The sequence below is a fragment of the Onthophagus taurus genome, chromosome 6 (assembly GCF_036711975.1).
Source record: "Onthophagus taurus isolate NC chromosome 6, IU_Otau_3.0, whole genome shotgun sequence".
Taxonomy (NCBI): Eukaryota; Metazoa; Arthropoda; class Insecta; order Coleoptera; family Scarabaeidae; genus Onthophagus; species Onthophagus taurus.
In genome coordinates, this window is record NC_091971.1 from 13270983 (window position 1) to 13293982 (window position 23000).

Below are 23000 nucleotides of genomic sequence, written 5' to 3' on the forward strand. Positions count from 1 at the left end.
GTAATTTTCCCCGATTAAGTTTTAAAAATTTGTATAAAATCGAATTCTTCGAATATGAGTTTGAAAATTTCCCAAAGTGTTAATAAAAGTGTCTTCTTTCCAATAAAGTGTTTTTAGTTTTTGAGAAAACAATATTTGAAGTATACTTTCTGATCCTGATAAATATGAAGAGTTTAAAAGAAGTATTTTTGGGGATGGAAATTCAAAACGAAAGTTAGACGACGAAATCGAAGATAATAACAAATAAATTAAAATTAATTAATTATTGTTATATGTGGTATTATTTTATACTTTGAAACAATAAAAACCTGTTAATGATGGAATATATTAATCAAATTTGGTTCTTTACCTTGTGCTTTTTTTACAGACTATCAATTTTTCTTGTTAATTTGGAATGACAAGGAGAGTGACATCATTCGAGCATCTCTTTGATTTAAAATGGAATACATTTAAAAATAATGCCTGAAGTAATTCGTTGTTTATTGCATTTTAAATTTTGATACGACCATGACCGAAGATCGACATTTTAACTTTTTTTATTGAGTTGATTTTGAAAAAGTGTTCAAACTTGAACAATTAAAATACTTAAGTTAATTTCGATTACCTCCAAATTTTTTTTTGGTTTTTTTTTTGAGGCGGAATTAAAATTGCCATTTAAAAGAATCGATTTGGGGAAAGTTATATAATTCAAAATATTCGATAAATTGTATAGATATATTGCCTGTGTCATGTCCCAATCTGACCTTCATGCTCAACTTTATAAAGGTTCCCACACTTGCTTGAAGATGTCCAGTTTTCTTCAGACTGTTAGATCAAGATGGTAAGTGTTCATTTAAACATTTGCATAACTTGTATTATGCTTTACGTCATACCAATATCAATCTAATATTATTACGAAAATTGTTTCAGAGTTAATTAATTTACTATTCAAGATAATTTATTCATTTAAATTTTTAATCAGATGAACGAAAATTTTATTTCAAATAACTTAATAAATTCATAAAACTGTAATCCTTGAAATTTTGTGTTAACACCATCTTTTGCATCTCGCACAATATTTAACTTATCGCTATTCTGACATTTAAAAGCGTGTGGCACACTTATTCATGGAAGATTATTTATTTATCTCTCTCCAAGTCGTGTGTTGCACAATTCATTCCATTTCTAATGTAGATTTTTTACTTGGTGAAAGATTTTGCAATTTTTATTAAGATGTTTAATCACGTTTCTTTCAGAAACTTTGGTTATTTCTTTTCATCATTCCATCCGTAGTATTTTCAGCCACAATACGCGATAGAAGGCGAATTTACTCATACAAAGATTTCTTTAACGATAATTTTAAAGGATATACCGAAACGACACCTGATAATCCATGTTTAAAACGTTATTTACCTCCTGATGATATTTTTGATTGTGTTACAACAACTACTACAACAACAACCACAACTACAACTGAAAAACCAACCACAACTCCATCGATAACAACCACAACCACAACTACAACTGAAAAACCAACAACAACTCCATCGATAACAACCACAACCACAACTACAACTGAAAAACCAACAACAACCCCAACGACAATAACAACAACCACAACTACAACTGAAAAACCAACAACAACCCCAACTACAACAACAATAACGGAAAAAGTGACACCTTATGTTTATACAACTCCTAAAAATCCATTTGATCGAGAAGAACATACAGGATATACAAGAAGAACAACACCGCCAACAACGAGAGGTTCAACTAGAAAATATAGTTATGCCACATCGAATTATTCTTATACACCTAGTAACGTCACGTATGAAATATTAAATTATACCAAGTCGATGATTATGATGAACTTCACAATATCTACGACTCCTGGATTACCATACCTTCCACCATGTAAATTTACCTACTTACCCCCATCTGGTGGAAATGACTTGTACAGCCCATGCAGAACTTTCCCATCAAGTAAAGGCACAACACCAAAAACTCCCTCTGTAAAATATTTACCTATTGATGAATCGCGAAACGATATTAATGATATTCCTTTAGAACCACCTTTTATAGTTCTTAAAGGATAGTAATGTAATTGTTGCTTTATGTACATGTCATTATCTTATTGAAATTTCTGTATTATTATGATTCTGCACTCAAATCAAAATTGTATCTGTGGTAATTCTTAATTAATTATAATAAAGATAGATTTTATTGGAAGGTTTTTTTTTATTGTTTGTAATCTTTTTAACAAGGTGTGTGAAAGGACGAAGAACGTGAGTAAATGTCAATTTGATGTAAATAACATAAATTTCGATTAAAATGTAAGAAGTTGCACAAACAATATCTAATATGTAAATTATATTGATTCTTGTTGACCTCTGAAAAAAAAAAACAATTTTGAAATCTATATTTTTATATTTGTATTAATATGAACTAATAGGATTAATTAATAGGATCCACAAGCAACTTGAATGCGTTTATAAAAATTAATTTTGGGAAGTATAAAGCAATAAATTAGCAATTTATTATAAAAATCACATTTTTGCATTAATATGTATGTCATCTTACAAAGGATATGTCAGAGAATTGTTCCATCTCAAAATTATAATTATTGCTATAAAATAAATAACGGACAAATAAAAAGAAGTAATTAATCAACAAGAATGGAATATCGCATTTCAGAATACATAGGATTATCAATATCGTTAGTATCAATGGTGGCGGTACAATATTTGTTGAGCCAAAATTCCCAGAAAACGAATCAGGAATTAACAAAACATGTTCCTCGTCTTCTTTATCTTTCTCAAATATCATTTGGGAGATATCTTGTGATGAGGTACCATCACTTTCAAGTAAAGCAATTTTAACTAATAACCCCTAATTTGACATACAAAACTGAAGGAAGGCTTTAAAGAATTATATGCTTCAGAAACTGAAAATAATGTTGAAGAGAGAGACTCTGATACGGATCATAAATTTTCCAGGAAACATATAATAACATAAATATTTTTAAGTATATCCTGGTATTTTTTCAGGGATTTTGAATGATTTCAAGTAGTGATGGAACGGATAGTGATTTTGCGAAAAGCCGGATATCGGTTATTCGGCATATCTATCCGGCCATTATGGTTATAATTTCTGAAGTGATACCTTACATTGCCACATTATTGCGATATTTGAATAACTTATTTGGATCGAAGGTACAAAATGAACTTTTTTGATGCTGATTTAACTTACGAAGCAACTCTAAAAAGAGGATACTTTAATTAATAATTGGTGATATTTCCACAAGGATCCTTCAAAAAGTTAATTCTATAGAGTTCATTGAAAGTTATCGATGAAAATTGCAAAATCGAAAATTTTATCAAATCTTCAAATATTGTTTTCTCAAAAACTAAAGGTTATTTTTCAAAACGGGTTGATCCATTGGAAAGAGGACACTTTTATTAACATTTTGGGAAATTTTCATAGCCATATTCCAAGAACTGGATTTTATACGAATTTTTGAAACTTAATCGCGCGAAAATTGCAAAATTCGAAAAGAATTTCGATTATTTCAAAAATTTATTTCTCAAGAACTAAAAGTGATTTTTCAAAACGGCTTGTTCCATTAAAAAGAGGATACTTTAATTAATAATTGGTGATATTTCCACAAGGATCCTTCAAGAAATTAATCTTATAGCGAATTTTGAAAATTATAGATGAAATTGTAACATCGAAAATTTTTTCAAAACTTTAAATATTGTTTTCTCAAAAACTAAAAGTTATTTTTCAAAACGGGTTAGTTCATTGGAAAGAGGACACTTTTATTAACACTTTGGGAAATTTTCATAGCCATATTCCAAGAACTGGATTTTATACGAATTTTTGAAACTTAATCGCGCGAAAATTGCAAAATTCGAAAAGAATTTCGATTATTTCAAAAATTTATTTCTCAAGAACTAAAAGTGATTTTTCAAAACGGCTTGTTCCATTAAAAAGAGGATACTTTAATTAATAATTGGTGATATTTCCACAAGGATCCTTCAAGAAATTAATCTTATAGCGAATTTTGAAAATTATAGATGAAATTGTAACATCGAAAATTTTTTCAAAACTTTAAATATTGTTTTCTCAAAAACTAAAAGTTATTTTTCAAAACGGGTTAGTTCATTGGAAAGAGGACACTTTTATTAACACTTTGGGAAATTTTCAAACTTGTATTCCAAGAATTGGATTTTATACGAATTTTTAAAACTTAATTGGCGAAAATTGCAAAGTTTGAAAAAATTTTCGATTATTTCAAAAATTTATTTCTCAAGAACTAAAAGTGATTTTTCAAAACGGCTTTTTGCATTAAAAAGAGGATACTTTAATTAATAATTGGTGATATTTCCACAAGGATCCTTCAAGAAATTAATTGTATAGCGAATTTTGAAAATTATCGATGAAAATTGCAACATCGATAATTTTATCAAAACTTCAAATATTGTTTTCTCAAAAACTAAAAGTTAGTTTTCAAAACGGGTTAGTTCATTGGAAAGAGGACACTTTTATTAACACTTTGGGAAATTTTCATACTCATATTCCAAGAAATGGATTTTATACGAATTTTTAAAACTTAATTGGCGAAAATTGCAAAATTTCAAAAAATTGTCTATAGTTTCAAAAATTTATTTCTCAAGAACTGAAAGTGATTTTTCAAAACGACTTTTTGCATTAAAAAGAGGATACTTTAATTAATAATTGGTGATATTTCCACAAGGATTCTTCAAGAAATTAATTTTATAGCGAATTTTGAAAATTATAGATGAAAATTGAAACGTCGAAAATATTATCAACACTTCAAATATTGTTTTCTCAAAAACTAAAGGTTATTTTTCAAAACGGGTTGGTTCATTGGAAAGAGGACACTTTTATTAACACTTTGGGAAATTTTCATACTCATATTCCAAGAAATGGATTTTATACGAATTTTTAAAACTTAATCGGCGAAAATTGCAAAATTTGAAAAAATTGTCGTTCATTTCAAAAATTTATTTCTCAAAAACTAAAAGCGATTTTTCAAAACGGCTTGTTGCATTAAAAAGAGGATACTTTAATTAATAATTGGTGATATTTCCACAAGGATCCTTCAAGAAATTAATTTTACAGCGAATTTTGAAAATTATCGATGAAAATTGAAACATCGAAAATTTTATCAAAACTTCAAATATTGTTTTCTCAAAAACTAAAAGGTATTTTTCAAAACGGGTTGGTTCATTGGAAAGAGGACACTTTTATTAACACTTTGGGAAATTTTCATAGCCATATTCCAAGAACTGGATTTTATACGAATTTTTAAAACTTAATCGCGCGAAAACTGCAAAATTCGAAAAAATTTTCGATTATTTCAAAAATTTATTTCTCAAGAACTAAAAGTGATTTTTCAAAACGGCTTGTTGCATTAAAAAGAGGATACTTTAATTAATAATTGGTGATATTTCCACAAGGATCCTTTAAGAAATTAATTTTATAGCAATTTTGAAAGTTATCGATGAAAATTTCAACATCGAAAATTTTATCAAAACTTCAAATATTGTTTTCTCAAAAACTAAAAGTTAGTTTTCAAAACGGGTTAGTTCATTGGAAAGAGGACACTTTTATTAACACTTTGGGAAGTTTTCATACTCATATTCCAAGAAATGGATTTTATACGAATTTTTAAAACTTAATTGGCGAAAATTGCAAAATTTCAAAAAATTGTCTATAGTTTCAAAAATTTATTTCTCAAGAATTAAAAGTGATTTTTCAAAACGGCTTTTTGCATTAAAAAGAGGATACTTTAATTAATAATTGGTGATATTTCCACAAGGATTCTTCAAGAATTTAATTTTATAGCGAATTTTGAAAATTATCGATGAAAATTGCAACATCGATAATTTTATCAAAGTTTCAAATATTGTTTTCTCAAAAACTCAAAGTTATTTTTCAAAACGGGTTGGTTCATTGGAAAGAGGACAACTTTATTAACACTTTGGGAAATTTTCATACTCATATTCCAAGAAATGGATTTTATACGAATTTTTTTGTCGAAATATGTCCAAGGACATCTAGGAATGTGAAGAAATACCTTAATCAACCTCGGAGATTTTCAAGACTATTATTTTGTGTGAATGTGATTTAAAAACGTTGTCAAAGGATATCCATGGATTAATTGGAATTAATTGAAAAAATTTAAGAAAAAAATTGATACTTTTCAAAAGTATTTATTTTTACTGTAGTTTTTTTTGTCATCTTTATAAACATTTAACATCGATATAAATATACAAATATAAACACATATAAACATGCAATAACATTTACGGTTCTAATCGCAATATCATAATAATATAATCAATATTTCTTTCCCTCAACTTATTTTTTTTACCGAATTTAATTCATCTTTAGTGTTTAGTTTATTTTTATGTCTTTTACAGTACGCAGTACAACGTTAAGGCTCTCTATTACAATTAGTAATAATAATAATGATAATCATATTATCCTGATAGCGTGTTTTTATTATTATTTAAATTTAAACCGAGCGTTTTTTTTTACCGGATAGGTGGAAGTCACTGTTTACGGCCCAAAAAAAATATGTTAAAAAAAAGCTAATTATTTATTATTCGTTTCACTACTTTAGTAACATATTTTATTTTTAATGAGTCTCATACGGGTTGTGATTCATTAAAATTATAAGTGGGATTTCAATTCGACGTCTCACCCTTCCGAAAAAAGTGGAAGAGTAGAAAAATAATTTCGTTCGGAAGACGGGGACGTCTTTTTTATATTTACAGAGGTTGAAGGGAAAAATGGCCAAAGGCACAGTTATTTTTTCTCTTTACTGATTTGGTCGATTCATAAGCCAGCCGTTCTACAGCGGAATATTTTTTTAAAGCGGTACAAATTTCTTTTTGATAAATACTGAGTTATCTGAGTAGGTTCATTTTGAATTTTTAGATTTAATTTTGTGAGTAGGCAAATAACTATTTTAATTCACTTTACTATTTCGTTTTGGTTCAGTTTTTTTTTTGATTTGATATGACTTGAAGCTAATCAATACTTTTTAATCAAAATTTTTTTGGAAATAATCAAGGTGAGATCACTTTAATCGTTTTTAAAGGGGTGTAAGGCACTGGCTTATATTTTAGTTTAGGTTCATTTTTTAAGTTATTTTTTTGAATGTTTATTATGGGTTATTTTTTGTTAGTAAGTTTTTTATTAATTTATTTTTTTATGTGGTTCACCTTGCTTATTTCTAATTCTTTTACGGTTCATTGTGATTTCTAGAGATATTATAGTAAAGCTGTGTGCTTCTAGTGATATTTTTTGTTATAAAAATCAATCTCGGCGATTATAGGAGTTGCTTTTTCGATTATGTTTAGGCCTATATTTATAAATTAAAAAAATCGACCAGTTAAAAAACCTACTTAACACCTTGAAATTTAACTTCTCTTGCTTTCCGAAATGATTTCGTCCTCGACGGCGTCGGCGGTTTCAAAGAACTCGACGTCGAATCTTGCCTTTGATGAATTAACGGTTGATGAGAACCCATAAACGGTGAGGTTGGTGGAAATTGAGGTGCTGTTAATGGTATCCAGCATTGATTTTGAAACCCAAATTGAATATCTAAAAAATTTTTAGAAGCTTATGAGACGTACGGCTAAACCCGAATGTTTTTAGTTCTAGGTCTAATGTTAGTTCTAGTGAAAATGTGAGTGTAAAACTAGAACCAACACTATATCTAAAACTAGAATCATTCGGGTTTAGCCGTCTTTAGAGACGTGCGGCTAAACCCAAATAATTTTAGTTCTAGGTATAGTGTTAGTTTAACATAGCAACAATGTTACTGTAAAACTAGAACTAACACTAGACCTAGAACTAGAATCATTCGACTTTAGCCGTCTTATGAGATGCACGGCTAAACCCGAATGTTTCTAGTTCTAGGTCTAATGTTATTTCTAATGATAGTGCAAGTGTAAAACTAGAACTAACACTATGCTTAGAACTAGAATCATTTGAGTTTAGCCGGACGTCTCTAAAGTCGGCTAAACTCGAATGATTCTAGTTCTAAGTATAGTGTTAGTTCTATAAATATACAGGGTTTTCCAATAAGAGGTGTTATTTTGATATTCAAAGAGAAATGCCATTTTTTAGTATAAATGATCGGATATTTATTTCATTACAAAGAAGAAGGTATGCCGTTAATAGTGGAAAATAACATTAGGCAAATGACCACCACGACCACGCTTACAGGACAATATCCTTTCCATGAAATTTTCCATAACCAAATTGCAAAGTGGCTGCCCTATGTCCTCAATAGCCTCACGAATTCCATCCTTGAGGTCTTGAATCGACGCTGGGCTGTTGGCGTACACCTTCTCTTTCACGTGGCCCCAAAGGAAGAAGTCGCAAGGTGTTAAATCACAAGATCTCGGTGGCCAATTGTGATCACCTCTTCGAGAGATAACACGGTCCGGAAACTTTTCCCGTAAAAGATCAATGGTTTCGTTGCTTGTGTGGCACGTGTAGCACCGTCTTGTTGAAAGTAAACGTTGTCCACATCAATACCTTCCAATTCCGGCCATAAAAAATCATTAATCATCTCTCGATAGCGCAATCCATTCACCGTAACTGTTGCTCCAGCCTCATTTTCGAAAAAGTAAGGTCCAATGACTCCGCCGGACCATAAACCGCACCAAACAGTCACACGTTGAGGATAGAGAGGCTTTTCAACAATAACTCTTGGGTTTTCCGAGCCCCAGATGCGACAATTTTGCTTGTTAACGAAGCCACCGAGGTGGAAATGGGCCTCATCACTCAAGATGATTTTTCGATGGAATTCCGGATCATTTTCATGCATTTCAACGACCCAATCAGCAAAGACACGACGTTGTTGATGATCGGACGGCTTGAGTTCTTGTGTTAACTGAAGTTTATAAGCCTTAAGACCCAAATCTTTATGCAAAGGTGTAATGACGTTTGTGGAATGCCTAATTCCAAAGAACGACGAGGAATGGACAAACCTGGGTTTTCTTCAACACTTTCGGCTAGAGCAGCAATATTCTCGGCTGTTCTTGAGCGACGTGCACGGGTTTTATTCTTCACATCACTAACTTGTCCCAACAGCTCGAATTTTTCCACCAATTTCTGTATTGCGGTCCGACAAGGTGCTTCACGACGACCCAAAAATGTTCGAGTTTTACGAACCGTCTCTGCCAAAATTTCACCATTTTTATAGTGAATTTTAATAATTTACTATTTTAATACTTGTCAAATGTCAAAAAATGACAGCTTCAAAAGTGACATCTACCGAAATAACGGGCTATTCAAAATAACACCTCTTATTGGAAAACCCTTTAGTAACAGTGCTAGTATAAAACTAGAACTAACAATAGATCTAGAACTAGAATCATTCCGGTTTAGCCGTCTTTAGAGACGTGCGGCTAAACCCAAATGATTCTAGTTCTAGGTATAGTGTTATTTCTATACAGTGTGTCCGTAAAGTAACGGATATAGGCGATAAAATCATAATGAACGGTTTATGGAAAAATCCCTGAAACGGGTCTAAAGATTTAAATTTTTTGCAACTTTTTGGTGTAGATTTCAAATTCTTTCCGCCATTTTTAAACGAGTTATGGCGTCATCGATATTTTTTTTAATGGCAATCCCCCATTTTTATTACGGAATATGAAAGAGGATTTTTTCTGAATATAGTACAGACAATATTAATATTGGTTACATGAGAAAATTTTCGAGAAAAATTACTTCTAAGTTTAATTACTTCAAATTTGTGTAATGATAAAAATAGCGGTAGCCATGAGTAACTATGGTAACCAATTATTCTAAACAATTCCCTGAGTGTCAAAAACTGATTTAGTAAAGCTTCTTAAAGTGTGGTGGCGCGCCATCCTGTTGGAATAACTGCCGTTGGAATTGAGTTGTGTCAACATTATCGGGATGGAAGGAATGACATCGCTTTGAAAAAATTTAAACATCTCTTTCCACTTAAGGTTTCCTCAAATCTTTTGCGGATATTGGATGTGCGACTTTCTTGGCTAATTTGGATTTTGGGTAGCGCAATACCGACAACATTGTCTATTTACTTGTCCACTAAATGTAAATGTCCCTTCGTCGAAAAAATTATGTTTTTGACAAAGTCTTCGTCATCGTTGCAAAATTGTTGTTGCAAAAACTACGATTCATTGCTCGTGAATCAGGTTTACTTTATGGGAATGATATTTTGCGGGTTTTAAAATTTTATGAACCTTTAATTTACTAATGTCGAAATTAGACCCAATACTCCTTACAGTAACATAAGGGTTTTCTTGCCCAGCCAAAACCACGATTTGTTGAACTTGCCTTGCAACATTTAGTAGGCCAGACTTGGAGAGATGGCCATGCTGTTTAAATTTAGTCACATACAAAATTCACCATACTTTGGCTAATGAGTTGGCTATCACGATATGTTGTATTAAAGAGGTCAACTACTTACTAAGTCAGTTTTTGACACTTAGGAAATTGTTTAAAATAATTGGTTACCATTGTTACTCATGGCTACTGCTATTTTCATCATGTCAACAAATCTGAAGTAGTTAAACTTTAAAGTAATTTTTCTCGAAAATTTTCTTATGTAAGCAATATTAATATTGACTGTATTAGATTCAGAAAAAATTCTTCTTTCATATTCCGTAATAAAAATGGGGGATTGCTACTTGAAAAAAATACCGATGACGTCATAACTCGCTTAAAAGTGGCGGAAGAAATTTAAAATCTACACCAAACAATTGCAAAAAATTTAAATCTTTAGACCCGTTTCAGGGATTTTTCCATAAACCGTTTATAATGATTTTATCTGTTACTTTACTGACACACTGTATAGTAACAGTGCTAGTATAAAACTAGAACTAACAATTGTAACGGTTGTATTTTTCCTTAATGTTTCATTTGAGTGTTTAACCTTTACTTTCCTAATTCTTCGTTTTAATTTTATTTTGGGTTAGATATTTTATTTTGTTATCGAGTATTTTGAGTTGCATAAATTTCGCGATGATTTATTTTGTTTACTTTTTGTTTATTTTGTTGAATTTTTGTTTAATTAATTTTTGTTTTTCAGCGACAATTCTCCGAAGATCTCCTTTCATAATTTTCCTTTTTCCTTTTCAATTTATATTCCTCTAAACTTATTTTACTTCTTCGTTTCCCCTAAAAGATGGTGTTAATTCTTTCGTTATTCTTGCTTGTGCGCAAGTATCAATTTTTTGTGAATTTTTGAGGATATTTATCGTCTGTGTAAGATTTTCTCTTCCTCTTTTCAAGTCAGATCAGTACGTGTACGCACGTAGAGTTAGGATTTTTGGTAAAGCCATTTTGAATTTTTCGCGTGGTGATTGGTTCCTAATCCAAATTTTTGGGATTCATCTACGTGTTGTGTAATTTATTGGTAACGTTTTTGCACGTTCAATTGTCGGATTATTCCGGATTAAACCGTATTTTGAAACTTTTCTAAGTTTTTCTGACTAAACCTCGAAGATCTGAGGTAAGATATTTTTATTGAATACATTTTATATTTTCCCTTACACATTCATACCTTCATTTATTCAAACATACATCCTTTTACCAACGAATTAATTAAACTATTATCATAATTTTTTTTTTATATCTTATTTTTCCATCCTTTCTACTTTTTTTTTCTCTTTTCTAATTTCCTCGTGTTCATTTAAGGTTTTAATTGAAGAGCATAAATTTTTGCAACCTTTCTATAACATTTTCGAGACAGAAGTTTGGTTATTTTTTGAGATTTTCAATCCATTTTCGAAGTTCTACCTTTTCGGAGGGGTTCTTCCTTGAGGATTTTGGTCGAGGTTGCATTGCCACCACCTATTAAGTTTTCCTTTCCCTGAATCGGAGGAGATTGTCGCTGGAGCTGGAAGAATTTGTTTGGATCGTGTACACGTGGTCAAGACAAGGTCAGACCTAAACGTTTTTTTTTTTTTTGTTATATACGTATGTACGCGTAATTCAATTCAAATTTATTATTTTCTTTTTGCGTACTTGTTTTGGTCATTTATTACAATTTTTTTTTTTTGGTACGCCAACAATTCTTTTCTTTTTTTTTTTGTGTTGCTTCACGTTTGCTGGACAACAACATTATTACTTACGTATATCATCATTATTTTTTTTTACCGAATAAATATTTTTTTTGCAACTTAAAATATCTCGAACTGTTTATTATTTTTTTTGTGTTTTGTTATTTTTTTTGTGTTTGTGTCCACTTGTGTCGATAGCATCACTTTACCACCTCACGTCACAGTTCGTGGACAACGCAGGGTTAACTGTGTGGCGCCTTATAAATAACACTACCCGTCTTCACTGGGCCGGTCGAGGACCTGCGTTAGTTATTAAATTGCTAATCGACTGTATCGTTCCTTTTTTTGTGCTCATAAGTCGTCACACAATAGACCTAGAACTAGAATCATTCGGCTTTAGCCGTCTTTAGAGACGTGCGGCTAAACCCGAATGTTTCTAGTTCTAGGTCTAATGTTAGTTTTAATGATAGTGCAAGTGTAAAACTAGAACTAACACTATACCTAGAACTAGAATCATTCGGGTTTAGCCGTCTTTAGAGACGTCCGGCTAAATCCAAATGTTTCTAGTTCTAGGTATAGTGTTAGTTCTACATAGTAACAGTGCTAGTGTAAAACTAGAACTAACACTACACTTAGAACTAGAAAGTTTCGGGTTTAGCCGTGCGTCTCTTAAGACGGCTAAACCCGAATGTTTCTAGTTCTAGGTCTAGTGTTATTTTTAGTGAGAGTGCAAGTGTAAAACTACTTTCTAGTATATGATACTTTCTAGTTCTAGGTCTAGTGTTAGTTCTAGTTTTATACTAGCACTATTACTAAAACTAACACAAGACCTAGAACTATTAAGCTATGTAGCATTTTATGTGGGACAGTGCAAGTGCATAGTAGTTTCGTAACTATAGTTACTACATTCATAAATTTCGAAGTATAAGAAATTCCAAGAAAAACTAAATTACCTTGAGCGGAATTTAAGGAATATTTACGTAAAGCACTTTTATAATTTGTCGATCGAACCAAACCAGTTGTTCCTGTATTAACAGCATCCATCGACATACTTCTTGAGTGAGCTCTAGCCCATATTTCACCATGTCGAACTCTTTTTCGGTCATCCTCCAAACCCGTTAAGTGTTCATTCAAAGAATATAATTTTTGAGTTATATCTTTGCCAATAATCGAGTCTAAAACCACTTTAAGCATGGGTTTATGCCGCAAAATTCGTTCCAATCTCATTCGAGACCAACATAAATAGACACTATCGTCTTCGGCTGTTATGGTTACTTGAAAAACATCGTCGGATTGATCGTGATTGGCTTCCCATTCGGGCGAGTCAACAAATTGATGAGTTGTTATGAAATGAAGGTGAGTATCATCACATGTAACTCTTAATCTATTCACAAAAAAAATTGAAAATGATTTTATTTAATTTAAAAGTGGTGTTATTTAACTTACTTTCCTTTTAATAATATAGACAGTCTTTCATCAGCAGGACTTACATCTTCAACAGCATAAATGTCGCCCCTCTCCAAATTGATAACTTGAGCTTCTCTGACCAATTCTTTAAAGTGCTTCTTACTTACGCGAAGTGGTTTGAACACCTATAACATTGAGGTATTTCTCTAGAAATATATGTAATTTAAAAATTTACCTTGAGGTACAATTCCGTTAATTCTAGCGTGAGTGTTGGCGGTAAGAATCGCCAAGTTAGCAAAACCGTGTGCGTTAAGTTTAGTATCACAAGTAGCAAGTTCCATAGTAAAATGTCCGGTGAACAAACATCGGCGGCCGCCCAAAAGGTTAGGAAGACGTAACCAAGGGTTAAAAGAGCACGAACTAAAAGTACGCTTTGTTTGAATTTACCAGGAACGATAAAGGCAAACGCAAAGAAAAAGTTTGCCGTTTGGAAGAGGTTGTGTTGGGCTGGTGTCCATTCTTTGCACGTCCCTCCGACTGTTGGCGACGGCGTTGTTACGTTGAAAGTTCGAAAATCGTAATCGGCGCTAACAAAGCTATCGTTCGTCAAATTGAACGAAAGCTCGCTGTTGTTCCATAACGTGTAATTCGATTCCAACAGAAGACTGAAATTGTTGTAATTCGCAGTTACGTTCGGGCCGTAATCAAAAAAGGGATCTTGTGAGGACCCCATTAATACGGGTTTAGCCGTCGTGGTGGATCTTTTCGCCTTTTCCAACGTTGTGTTTGGAAATTTCGTCGTCGAAACCACCGATTTCGGTTTAATTGTCGTTGCTTCGGGTAGATGTAATCGCGATTGTATCATGTATATTTCCATCTTTTCTTTGGGTACTAACAACTTGACTGCAAACAAAATAAATCAAAAACTTTAATTTTCTTGTTTACAAATCGTTTGTTTTTGTAATTTCGTTAATTATCCACTTTACTGAAACTGCCACGGACCGTTTAAAACTTTCAAAGTTCTCGTCAAACTTAATTTCGAAATGTATCTAACTTGAACGTGCACGAACGCTGTTCGAAATTGAATAGAAATTGTTAACATATTCGAATTGATTATTTAACCGATAAATTTGAACAAAAGGAACATGATTCTTATCATCACTTCATTTCAAGCTTAACATCTAAAAACTTAACCCTCTACTTAAATTACTTCCCTTGTTAAATTTGGTCAATATTCCTCGTAGATTAAAACCAAAGATACACCTATAAACCCTAAAAACGAAGTAAACGAAGTCACGCGAGTCACGTGATCTTCGCCTGGAACGCCTTGAACCTTTCAACAAGTTGGTATATGAAGGAAATAAGAAGCCGGATTTAGGTATCGCAACTCAACAAGTACACGTAATAAGAACCTAAGAAACTGTGACATAGTTATTACCAAGAACAATTTCTCGTGGTTTTATGAAAAAGACTTCAACGAAGCTGTCCAATTATACTACTCGGTATGGTCATTACAACGTGGCGTTTCCGGGGAAATTTCCATAAGAATTTCCTCCTTATGGTGTGTGTCGAGGTGGGGGATTCTAAGTTGGCCCATTTGTTCTGCACGTGGTTGGAATAGGTAAGTGGGTGTTTGAGATACGTGAACAAAGGGAATTGTGGGTAATCGGTTATTATCGTGGTGGTGTGGAAAATTATAATATGGTTATTTGTAAAGGTGAAAAATTTATTATGGGGTTAGTTACTTAAGAAATAGTTATTAATCTAACAAAAAGAAACAAAATTTGTAATAAATGGATTTATGGATTATTTTGGAGAAACAACAAATTTACATTTTGCACGAATTTCGACTTATTTTCCGTTGATGTGGCATGTTTTGAATTATATTAAGGATCACATTTTGTGCTCACTCATCTCATAGATATTCATAGACGTTCTTGGATCTATATTTTCTGATACGTCGTTCTAACTCATCCCAAACATGTTTGATGGAAGTTTTATCTGGATTAAATGCCGCCCAATTAAACCGTTCAATTCTTCCTTAGTCTCTATATCTCTATATCATCATGCATGAAAATTGCAATCCAAAAGCTCTGTTATGGACTTGTGTGCTATCAAACAGCCATTCTATGTGAAAGCTAACTCTGTCTCTCATCTATACAATCTGGAAAATATCTTTCTCAGAATCGTCTTCATACTCATTAATATTCGTCTGTTCCACTAAAGCAAGTACATGACTCTTCTGAAAAGCGTACTTTGTATGATTCATCTCCATGCCGAGCAAAGCCAATCTAGATATTCCTAAACTTTCTGCTAACTTCCAAAAGCTGATTTAGTAGCAAAACTGCAGAAGCTTTTCAAGTTACAAAACTTTTTGCATAAATCATGGCCGTTATTGTATAGCTACATTTATTGGATTAGTTCCGATTGACTTTAGATGTACCATTGATGTTCTAAATAAGACATATGTATTCAAAGATATAACTGGATGAAACTTGTGATTACTGTGATATGATTACATTTTGTCCTCACTCATCTCATAGATATTCATAGACTTTCTTGGATCTATATTTTCTGATACGTCGTTCTAACTCATCCCAAACATGTTTGATGGAAGTTTTATCTGGATTAAATGCCGCCCAATTAAACCGTTCAATTCTTCCTTAGTCTCTATATCTCTATGTCATCATGCATGAAAATTGCAATCCAAAAGCTCTGTTATGGACTTGTGTGCTATCAAACAGCCATTCTATGTGAAAGCTAACTATGTCTCTCATCTATACAATCTGGAAAATATCTTTCTCAGAATCGTCTCCATACTCATTAATATTCGTCTGATCCACTAAAGCAAGTACATGACTCTTCTGAAAAGCGTACTTTGTATGATTCATCTCCATGCCGAGCAAAGCCAATCTTGATATTCCTAAACTTTCTGCTAACTTCCAAAAGCTGATTTAGTAGCGAAACTGCAGAAACTTTTCAAGTTACAAAACTTTTTGCATAAATCATGGCCGTTATTGTATAGCTACATTTATTGGATTAGTTCCGATTGACTTTAGATGTACCATTGATGTTCTAAATAAGACATATGTATTCAAAGATATAACTGGATGAAACTTGTGATTACTGTGATATGATTACATTTTGTGCTCACTCATTTCATAGATATTCATAGACGTTCTTAGATCTATATTTTCTGATACGTCGTTCTAACTCATCCCAAACATGTTTGATGGAATTTTTATCTGGATTAAATGCCGCCCAATTAAACCGTTCAATTCTTCCTTAGTCTCTATATCTCTATATCATCATGCATGAAAATTGCAACCCAAAAGCTCTGTTATGGACTTGTGTGCTATCAAACAGCCATTCTATGTAAAAGCTAACTCTGTCTCTCATCTATACAATCTGGAAAATATCTTTCTCAGAATCGTCTCCATACTCATTAATATTCGTCTGATCCACTAAAGCAAGTACATGACTCTTCTGAAAAGCGTACTTTGTATGATTCATCTCCATGCCGAGCAAAGCCAATCTTGATATTCCTAAACTTTCTTCTAACTTCCAAAAGCTGATTTAGTAGCGAAACTGCAGAAGCTTTTCAAGTTTCAAAACTTTTTGCATAAATCATGACCGTTATTGTATAGCTACATTTATTGGATTAGTTCCGATTAACTTTAGATGTACCATTGATGTTCTAAATAAGACATATGTATTCAAAGATATAACTGGATGAAACTTGTGATTACTGTGATATGATTTTCTTTTCTGTTTTTTCAAAGATAATAAGCATCATCAGAGTGAGGACGAGGCATCTCGTATAACACACGTCAACTTGTAACAAGAAGCTATGAAGTTTTTCATCCAATGTTAGGTATAGTGATAAAGGTATAATTATCAGAGTCAATATATCAATTTATTTCTAAGACATGATTTTTTGAAAGATTGAGTACATTTCTTAATTTGTCTCGGTACTGATTTAAAGGTTCAGCATCAGTGTCGCAATAAATGCTGAATGAATCTTGTGTAATAAATTCTTAGTATTTGCCAGAACTTAGTATCTATATAGACCACAGGTAGACTTTATTATTAGTATAAGAAATGCTTGGAGCTTAACGTTACAAACAAGAAAAGCAATTCCATATCATGCAAAATTTCACCCATACAATTTAGAAATTATAAAAAACCTTGTGCTTCTTACGACTCTCGACATACTATGGTTCTTTTGAAATGATATCACCCTACCACAGAATTCTTACTAAAGCTCATTTAACAAATCGTAGACATCTCATTACACGTTCTTGCAATCTCGCAAATTTTCTTGTCAACGAAACAATGGATTAAAATACTGCTGTAGAATGAGTAAACAAACATCTTGTAGACATGATGGAAACTCTGTAACTTCATATAAAAGCTGTCCACAGCACCCATTCTTTGATATCGGAATTCAAAACGCCAAAAAGAATAGTTTAGCCTAAAACAAGTAAACTAAGTAGCTTGATCATAGCCGAAATAATAGAGCGATGGTGAAGAAGAAAATTCTAGCACTCTAAAAATAACTCGATCAACAATCTCGAACAGTTCTATGGATACATGAGTCCAAAAGTAGTTATGCTTGAGATCTGACATAAATAAGAAATTTTTTCCATAGAAGTTAGCACTGGAACTCGATCTATTAATAATTGATGCTGTACAGTGGCCAAAGGCAAATATAATAATAAAAAGTGCAGCTAAATGTTTCTTTTACCCTACTCAACCATAAAACAATAAAAGTGCTATTTAAGTGCTTTATTAGTAATTAATTTCGTTGCTTGTTTCGGCGCTGGTAAACTTGTTTGTGAACTACTCTTAGAAGGAATGAGTTTCTTGAGAAGCATTGCAGAAGATATTGGCGAAAAATGCTTACCCTTTCCATACCTTATCTCAGTAAATGGCGGTAATAAGGGTATTGATAGAAACCTAGTCGAATGTTTTCTTGCTGAATTTCAAGATTTACTGACTTCAAATATATACACTAATGGTGGAACGGATATCCGACAACTATCCGGTATTGCAGATAATAATCAAGATCAACCCCAATAAATACAACTTTATTTATATCAGATTTGTCATTAGCAACCTCATTGTAACAATCCCAATACGATATATAAAATCTCTTGTTGCAGTATCGTCTAGTTTTCTTCTCTTCGCTTGTAATGCATCATCACATTCATTACTAATAGAACTATCGCTGTTAACACTTTCGATTATTAATTAAAGTATCTTCTTTTTAATGCAAAAAGCCGTTTTTAAAAATCACTTTTAGTTCTTGAGAAATAAATTTTTGAAATAATCGCCAATTTTTCGAAATTTCCAATTTTCGCCGATTAAGTTTTAAAAATTCGTATAAAATCGATTTCTTGGAATATGAGTATGAAAATTTCCCAAAGTATTATTAGAAGTGTCCTCTTTTCAATGAACTAACCCGTTTTGAAAAATAACTTTTAGTTTTTGAGAAAACGATATTTGAAGTTTTGATAAAATTTTCGATGTTGCAATTTCCATCGATAATTTTCAAAATTCGCTATAAAATTCATTTCTTGAACGATCCGTGTGGAAATATCACCAATTATTAATTAAAGTAGCCTCTTTAATGCAAAAAGCCGTTTTTAAAAATCACTTTTAATTCTTGAGAAATAAATTTTTGAAATAATCGACAATTTTTTCGAAATTTCTAATTTTCGCCGATTAAGTTTTAAAAATTCGTATAAAATCGATTTCTTGGAATATGAGTATGAAAATTTCCCAAAGTGTTATTAAAAGTGTCCTCTTTCCAATGGACCAATCCGTTTTGAAAAATAACTTTCAGTTTTTGAGAAAACAATATTTGAAGTTTTAATAAAATTTTCGATGTTGATAACTTTCAAAATTCGCTATAAAATTAATTTCTTGAAGGATCCTGTTGGAAATATCACCAATTATGAATTAAAGTATCCTCTTTTTAATGCAACAAGCCGTTTTGAAAAATCGCTTTTAGTTTTTGAGAAATAAATTTTTGAAATGATCGACAATCTTTTCAAATTTTACAATTTTCGCTAATTAAGTTTTAAAAATTCGTATAAAATCCAGTTCTTGGAATATCAGAATGAAAATTTCCCAAAGTGTTAATAATAGTGTCTTCTTTCCAATGAACAAACCCGTTTTGAAAAATAACTTTTAGTTTTTGAGAAAACAATATTTGATCAAGGTAACATTTTCGATGTTGCAATTTTCATCGATAACTTTTAAAATTCGCTATAAAATTAATTTCTTGAAGGATCATTATGGAAATATTACCAATTATTAATTAAACTATCTTCTTTTTAATGCAACAAGCCGTTTTGAAAAATCGCTTCTAGTTTTTGAGAATTAAATTTTTGAAGTAATGGACAATTTTTTCGAATTTTTCAATTTTCGCCGATTAAGTCTTAAAAATTCGTATAAAATCCATTTCTTGGAATATGAGTTTGAAAATTTCCCAAAATGTTAATAAAAATGTCTTCTTTCCAATGAACCAACCCGTTTTGAAAAATAACTTTTACTTTTTGAGAAAACAATATTTGAAGTTTTGATAAAATTTTCGCTGTTGCAATTTTCATCGATAACTTGCAAAATTCGCTATAAAATTAATTTCTTGAACGATCCGTGTGGAAATATCACCAATTATTAATTAAAGTATCCTCTTTTTAATGCAAAAAGCCGTTTTTAAAAATCACTTTTAATTCTTGAGAAATAAATTTGTGAAATAATCGACAATTTTTTCGAATTTTCCAATTTTCGCCGATTAAGTTTTAAAAATTCGTATAAAATCGATTTCTTGGAATATGAGTATGAAAATTTCCCAAAGTGTTATTAAAAGTGTCCTCTTTCCAACGAACTAACCCGTTTTGAAAAATAACTTTTAGTTTTTGAGAAAACGATATTTGAAGTTTTGATAAAATTTTCGATGTTGCAATTTTCATCGATAACTTTCAAAACTCGCTATAAAATTCATTTCTTGAAGGATCTTTGTGGGAATATCGCCAATTATTAATTAAAGTATCCTCTTTTTAGAGTTCATTTTTTATCTTGGATCCAAATAAGTTGACATATCTTATTAATTCCATTTTTATTCAAATATCGCAATAATGTAGGGTATCATTTCAGAAATGCACCAGAAATATGGCCGGATAGATATGTCGGATAACCGGATATCGGGCCATATACGGCTTTTCGCAAAATCACTATCTAATATACACCATTGTAGCGGGAGATGTTTTTAAGAGCAATAAAGCTGCTCTATACTTGGAAGTAATTGGGTTGTAAGAAGATGTTGTTTTAAAGGAGCCAAAAGTGTAAGTTTCAGTTATTAAATTGTATACCATGTTTGGGATCATGGTTGGTATCATCATGAAACGGGGTAATAGAAGAAATTGGGGGGAATAAGTTTTGCAGACCACTTCGATAATGTTTTGTCTATTAATAACTCGAGTTCGAATTTTTGTACGGTTACAATATCTTTTCGTTATATGTTTTATGTACTCAAGAAAATAATAAACCACTGAAGACAAGAAATGAAATCAAAATCTTTTATTTTAACATAAAATCATTCTTTCACTATTAATTTGCAAATACTATGTAGATGACTATGTAATAAGGAAGAAGGGATTAAAACTGAAACAAAGAGTGTTCCAAAAACGACATGAACATATTAAGATCAAACTGGTGGGGGGACTCAAAAAGCAGCCTTGCTGTGGAAAGAACCTCCAGGATACAGATAGGCGAATAGTATGATAACTCTGTGGCAAAAGAAAACCAAACAGGTTTTATGTCTCAGCAAAGGGGACGCTTTCAGATTTTCTAACCGGCCATATGCCCCTAAAATGCATAACAAGTCAGAGATTGCTGAACATGTTCTCTGTGAATGCAATACTAAGGTTCATCAAGGACCTAGATTTCTGCTAAACCTTACTTTTTCTACGCCCCCGTCAGCCTGGCAGCAATAATAATAAGATCAAGCTATTCCACCAATGCTAGAAGAAGAGAAGATTGTAATAATTTCTGGAATGATTCAAGGATGGTAAGCAAAAAGTTGATGCAGGGAAAAAGGCGAAGAGAAATCCCTTCTTCTTCTTTTTTCTGTATTTAGACATAACTGCCGGTTCTTCTTCACTTTTTTGCCCACTAACCGTTTGGAAGGTTGTCGCTCCATCTTTTTCTAGGTCTTCCAATGCTTCTTCATCCTGATATTGATTTGTCCTGTGTTATTTTCACAATCTGTTCTTGTCATTCGGTCGATGTGTTCATTCCATTTCATCTTTCTGTCCAATACCCAATCATTAATGTTATCTATCCTGCAAGTCTGTCTAATATACTCACTTCTTTCTCTGTCCATCAATATTTTCACAACTACTCTACGTATTATTTTCTATGGTTTCTAGCATTCTTTTTGTTATGAATGTTTTTGGTCGAGTCTCTGCTGCATATGTTAATATAGGTCTAATAGCGGTCTTGTATATTCGGGCTTTGGCTTCAATTCTCATATGTTTATTTCACCATATTATGAGAAATCTCATCTAAGAAAAATGAAAAAATTGTGGATTCTAGCAAATTTAAGAAACTGGAACAACAGGTATAATCCGGGTGGATCGGGATAGATTGGATAGAACTTGTCCACTAACAAGTAAGTGTAAGTATTAGAATAAATTAGACACATATGGATATAGGAGATTGATTAAAACACTTATTTCTGAAAAGTAAGAAACGATTTTTGGAGAAAATTTGCAATAAAGTATTTATAAATGTTAAGGATTTTCAATAATATAATCCATATTGAACTATATAGATTAAACAAATCGCCTATAATTAAAAATTATACACCGAATTTACAAAATAAAATATATCGATTACAAAACGTAATGAAACGTTACCCTTAGGAATTGTTGACAGAAAAAACAAACTTCGACCAATTTCCCTCTTTTTTTCAATCTAAAATTAATTTTTGAAACCATCCTTATGTCAATTGGGGTGCAGCTACATAAAAGATCATCAAAGTGATAATCCAATATTGTAATTTCAACTCAAAAAAGCATAAATTTATTCCCTACAAAATCAAAACATTCCATAAAATCTTCCAACAAATATGTAATATGAATAAATAAATGATATAAGTAATACGAATAAGTTAGATATATATAATACAAATAAATCGTACCTTTTTCAGTCACGATTTTTGTGCACGCGATCGAAAAGGCATTGAAGGGCTTGGCAGGAGTTGATGACACGTTTCTTCATTGGAAATCGCGACCCCACTGGAAGCACAGCCGCTTGGATCGTACGTTTTTATCATCGGTCGCGACGTTGTTTTTTCCGGAAAACTTTCTTTCTTTTTCTTACTTTAATACTTCTTCTTCGTCCCGCTTCTGTTAATAACTTAACGAGGGCGTCGCGACGCTGCTCCTCCGCACGGCGTCACACCCGTACGCGATCTACGTCACAACGGTGAACTCTATGTAGAAG

General features: G+C 31.9%; 3 protein-coding genes across 3 annotated transcripts in view; 2 read left to right on the top strand and 1 right to left on the bottom strand.

Annotated features, from left to right (window-relative positions):
* The first annotated feature begins 671 nt into the window (after positions 1–671).
* LOC139430087 (uncharacterized) lies at positions 672–2208 on the top strand. The gene is made up of 2 exons (XM_071196720.1): positions 672–820; positions 1236–2208. Exons 1-2 carry the CDS (start codon positions 818–820, stop codon positions 2073–2075), a joined length of 843 nt encoding a protein of 280 aa, XP_071052821.1. The 5' UTR covers positions 672–817; the 3' UTR covers positions 2076–2208.
* Positions 2209–6198: 3990 nt separating this feature from the next.
* On the bottom strand, positions 6199–22958 carry LOC139430256 (blood vessel epicardial substance-A-like). Its single transcript, XM_071196951.1, has 5 exons — positions 22696–22958; positions 13720–14387; positions 13524–13669; positions 13031–13461; positions 6199–7617 (listed from the first exon to the last, which is right to left on the bottom strand). Exons 2-5 carry the CDS (start codon positions 14359–14361, stop codon positions 7415–7417), a joined length of 1422 nt encoding a protein of 473 aa, XP_071053052.1. The 5' UTR covers positions 14362–14387; positions 22696–22958; the 3' UTR covers positions 6199–7414.
* The window catches only part of LOC111420194 (uncharacterized), a 135855-nt gene continuing 121575 nt past the window's right edge, over positions 8721–23000 (top strand). The window contains exon 1 of the mRNA XM_071196953.1: positions 8721–8732. The gene's annotated coding sequence lies outside the window, so the exon portion shown is untranslated. The remainder of the gene's footprint in view (positions 8733–23000) is intronic.

Coding starts and splice junctions, on each gene's coding strand:
- LOC139430256 (XM_071196951.1), bottom strand. CDS start 14,361: ATGGAAATATACATGATACAATCGCGATTACATCTACCCGAAGCAACG. Junction 13,670..13,719: donor TAACGGAATTGTACCTCAAG/GTAAATTTTTAA, acceptor TCAATGTTATAG/GTGTTCAAACCACTTCGCGT. Junction 7,618..13,030: donor TTCCTTAAATTCCGCTCAAG/GTAATTTAGTTT, acceptor AAAATTTTTTAG/ATATTCAATTTGGGTTTCAA.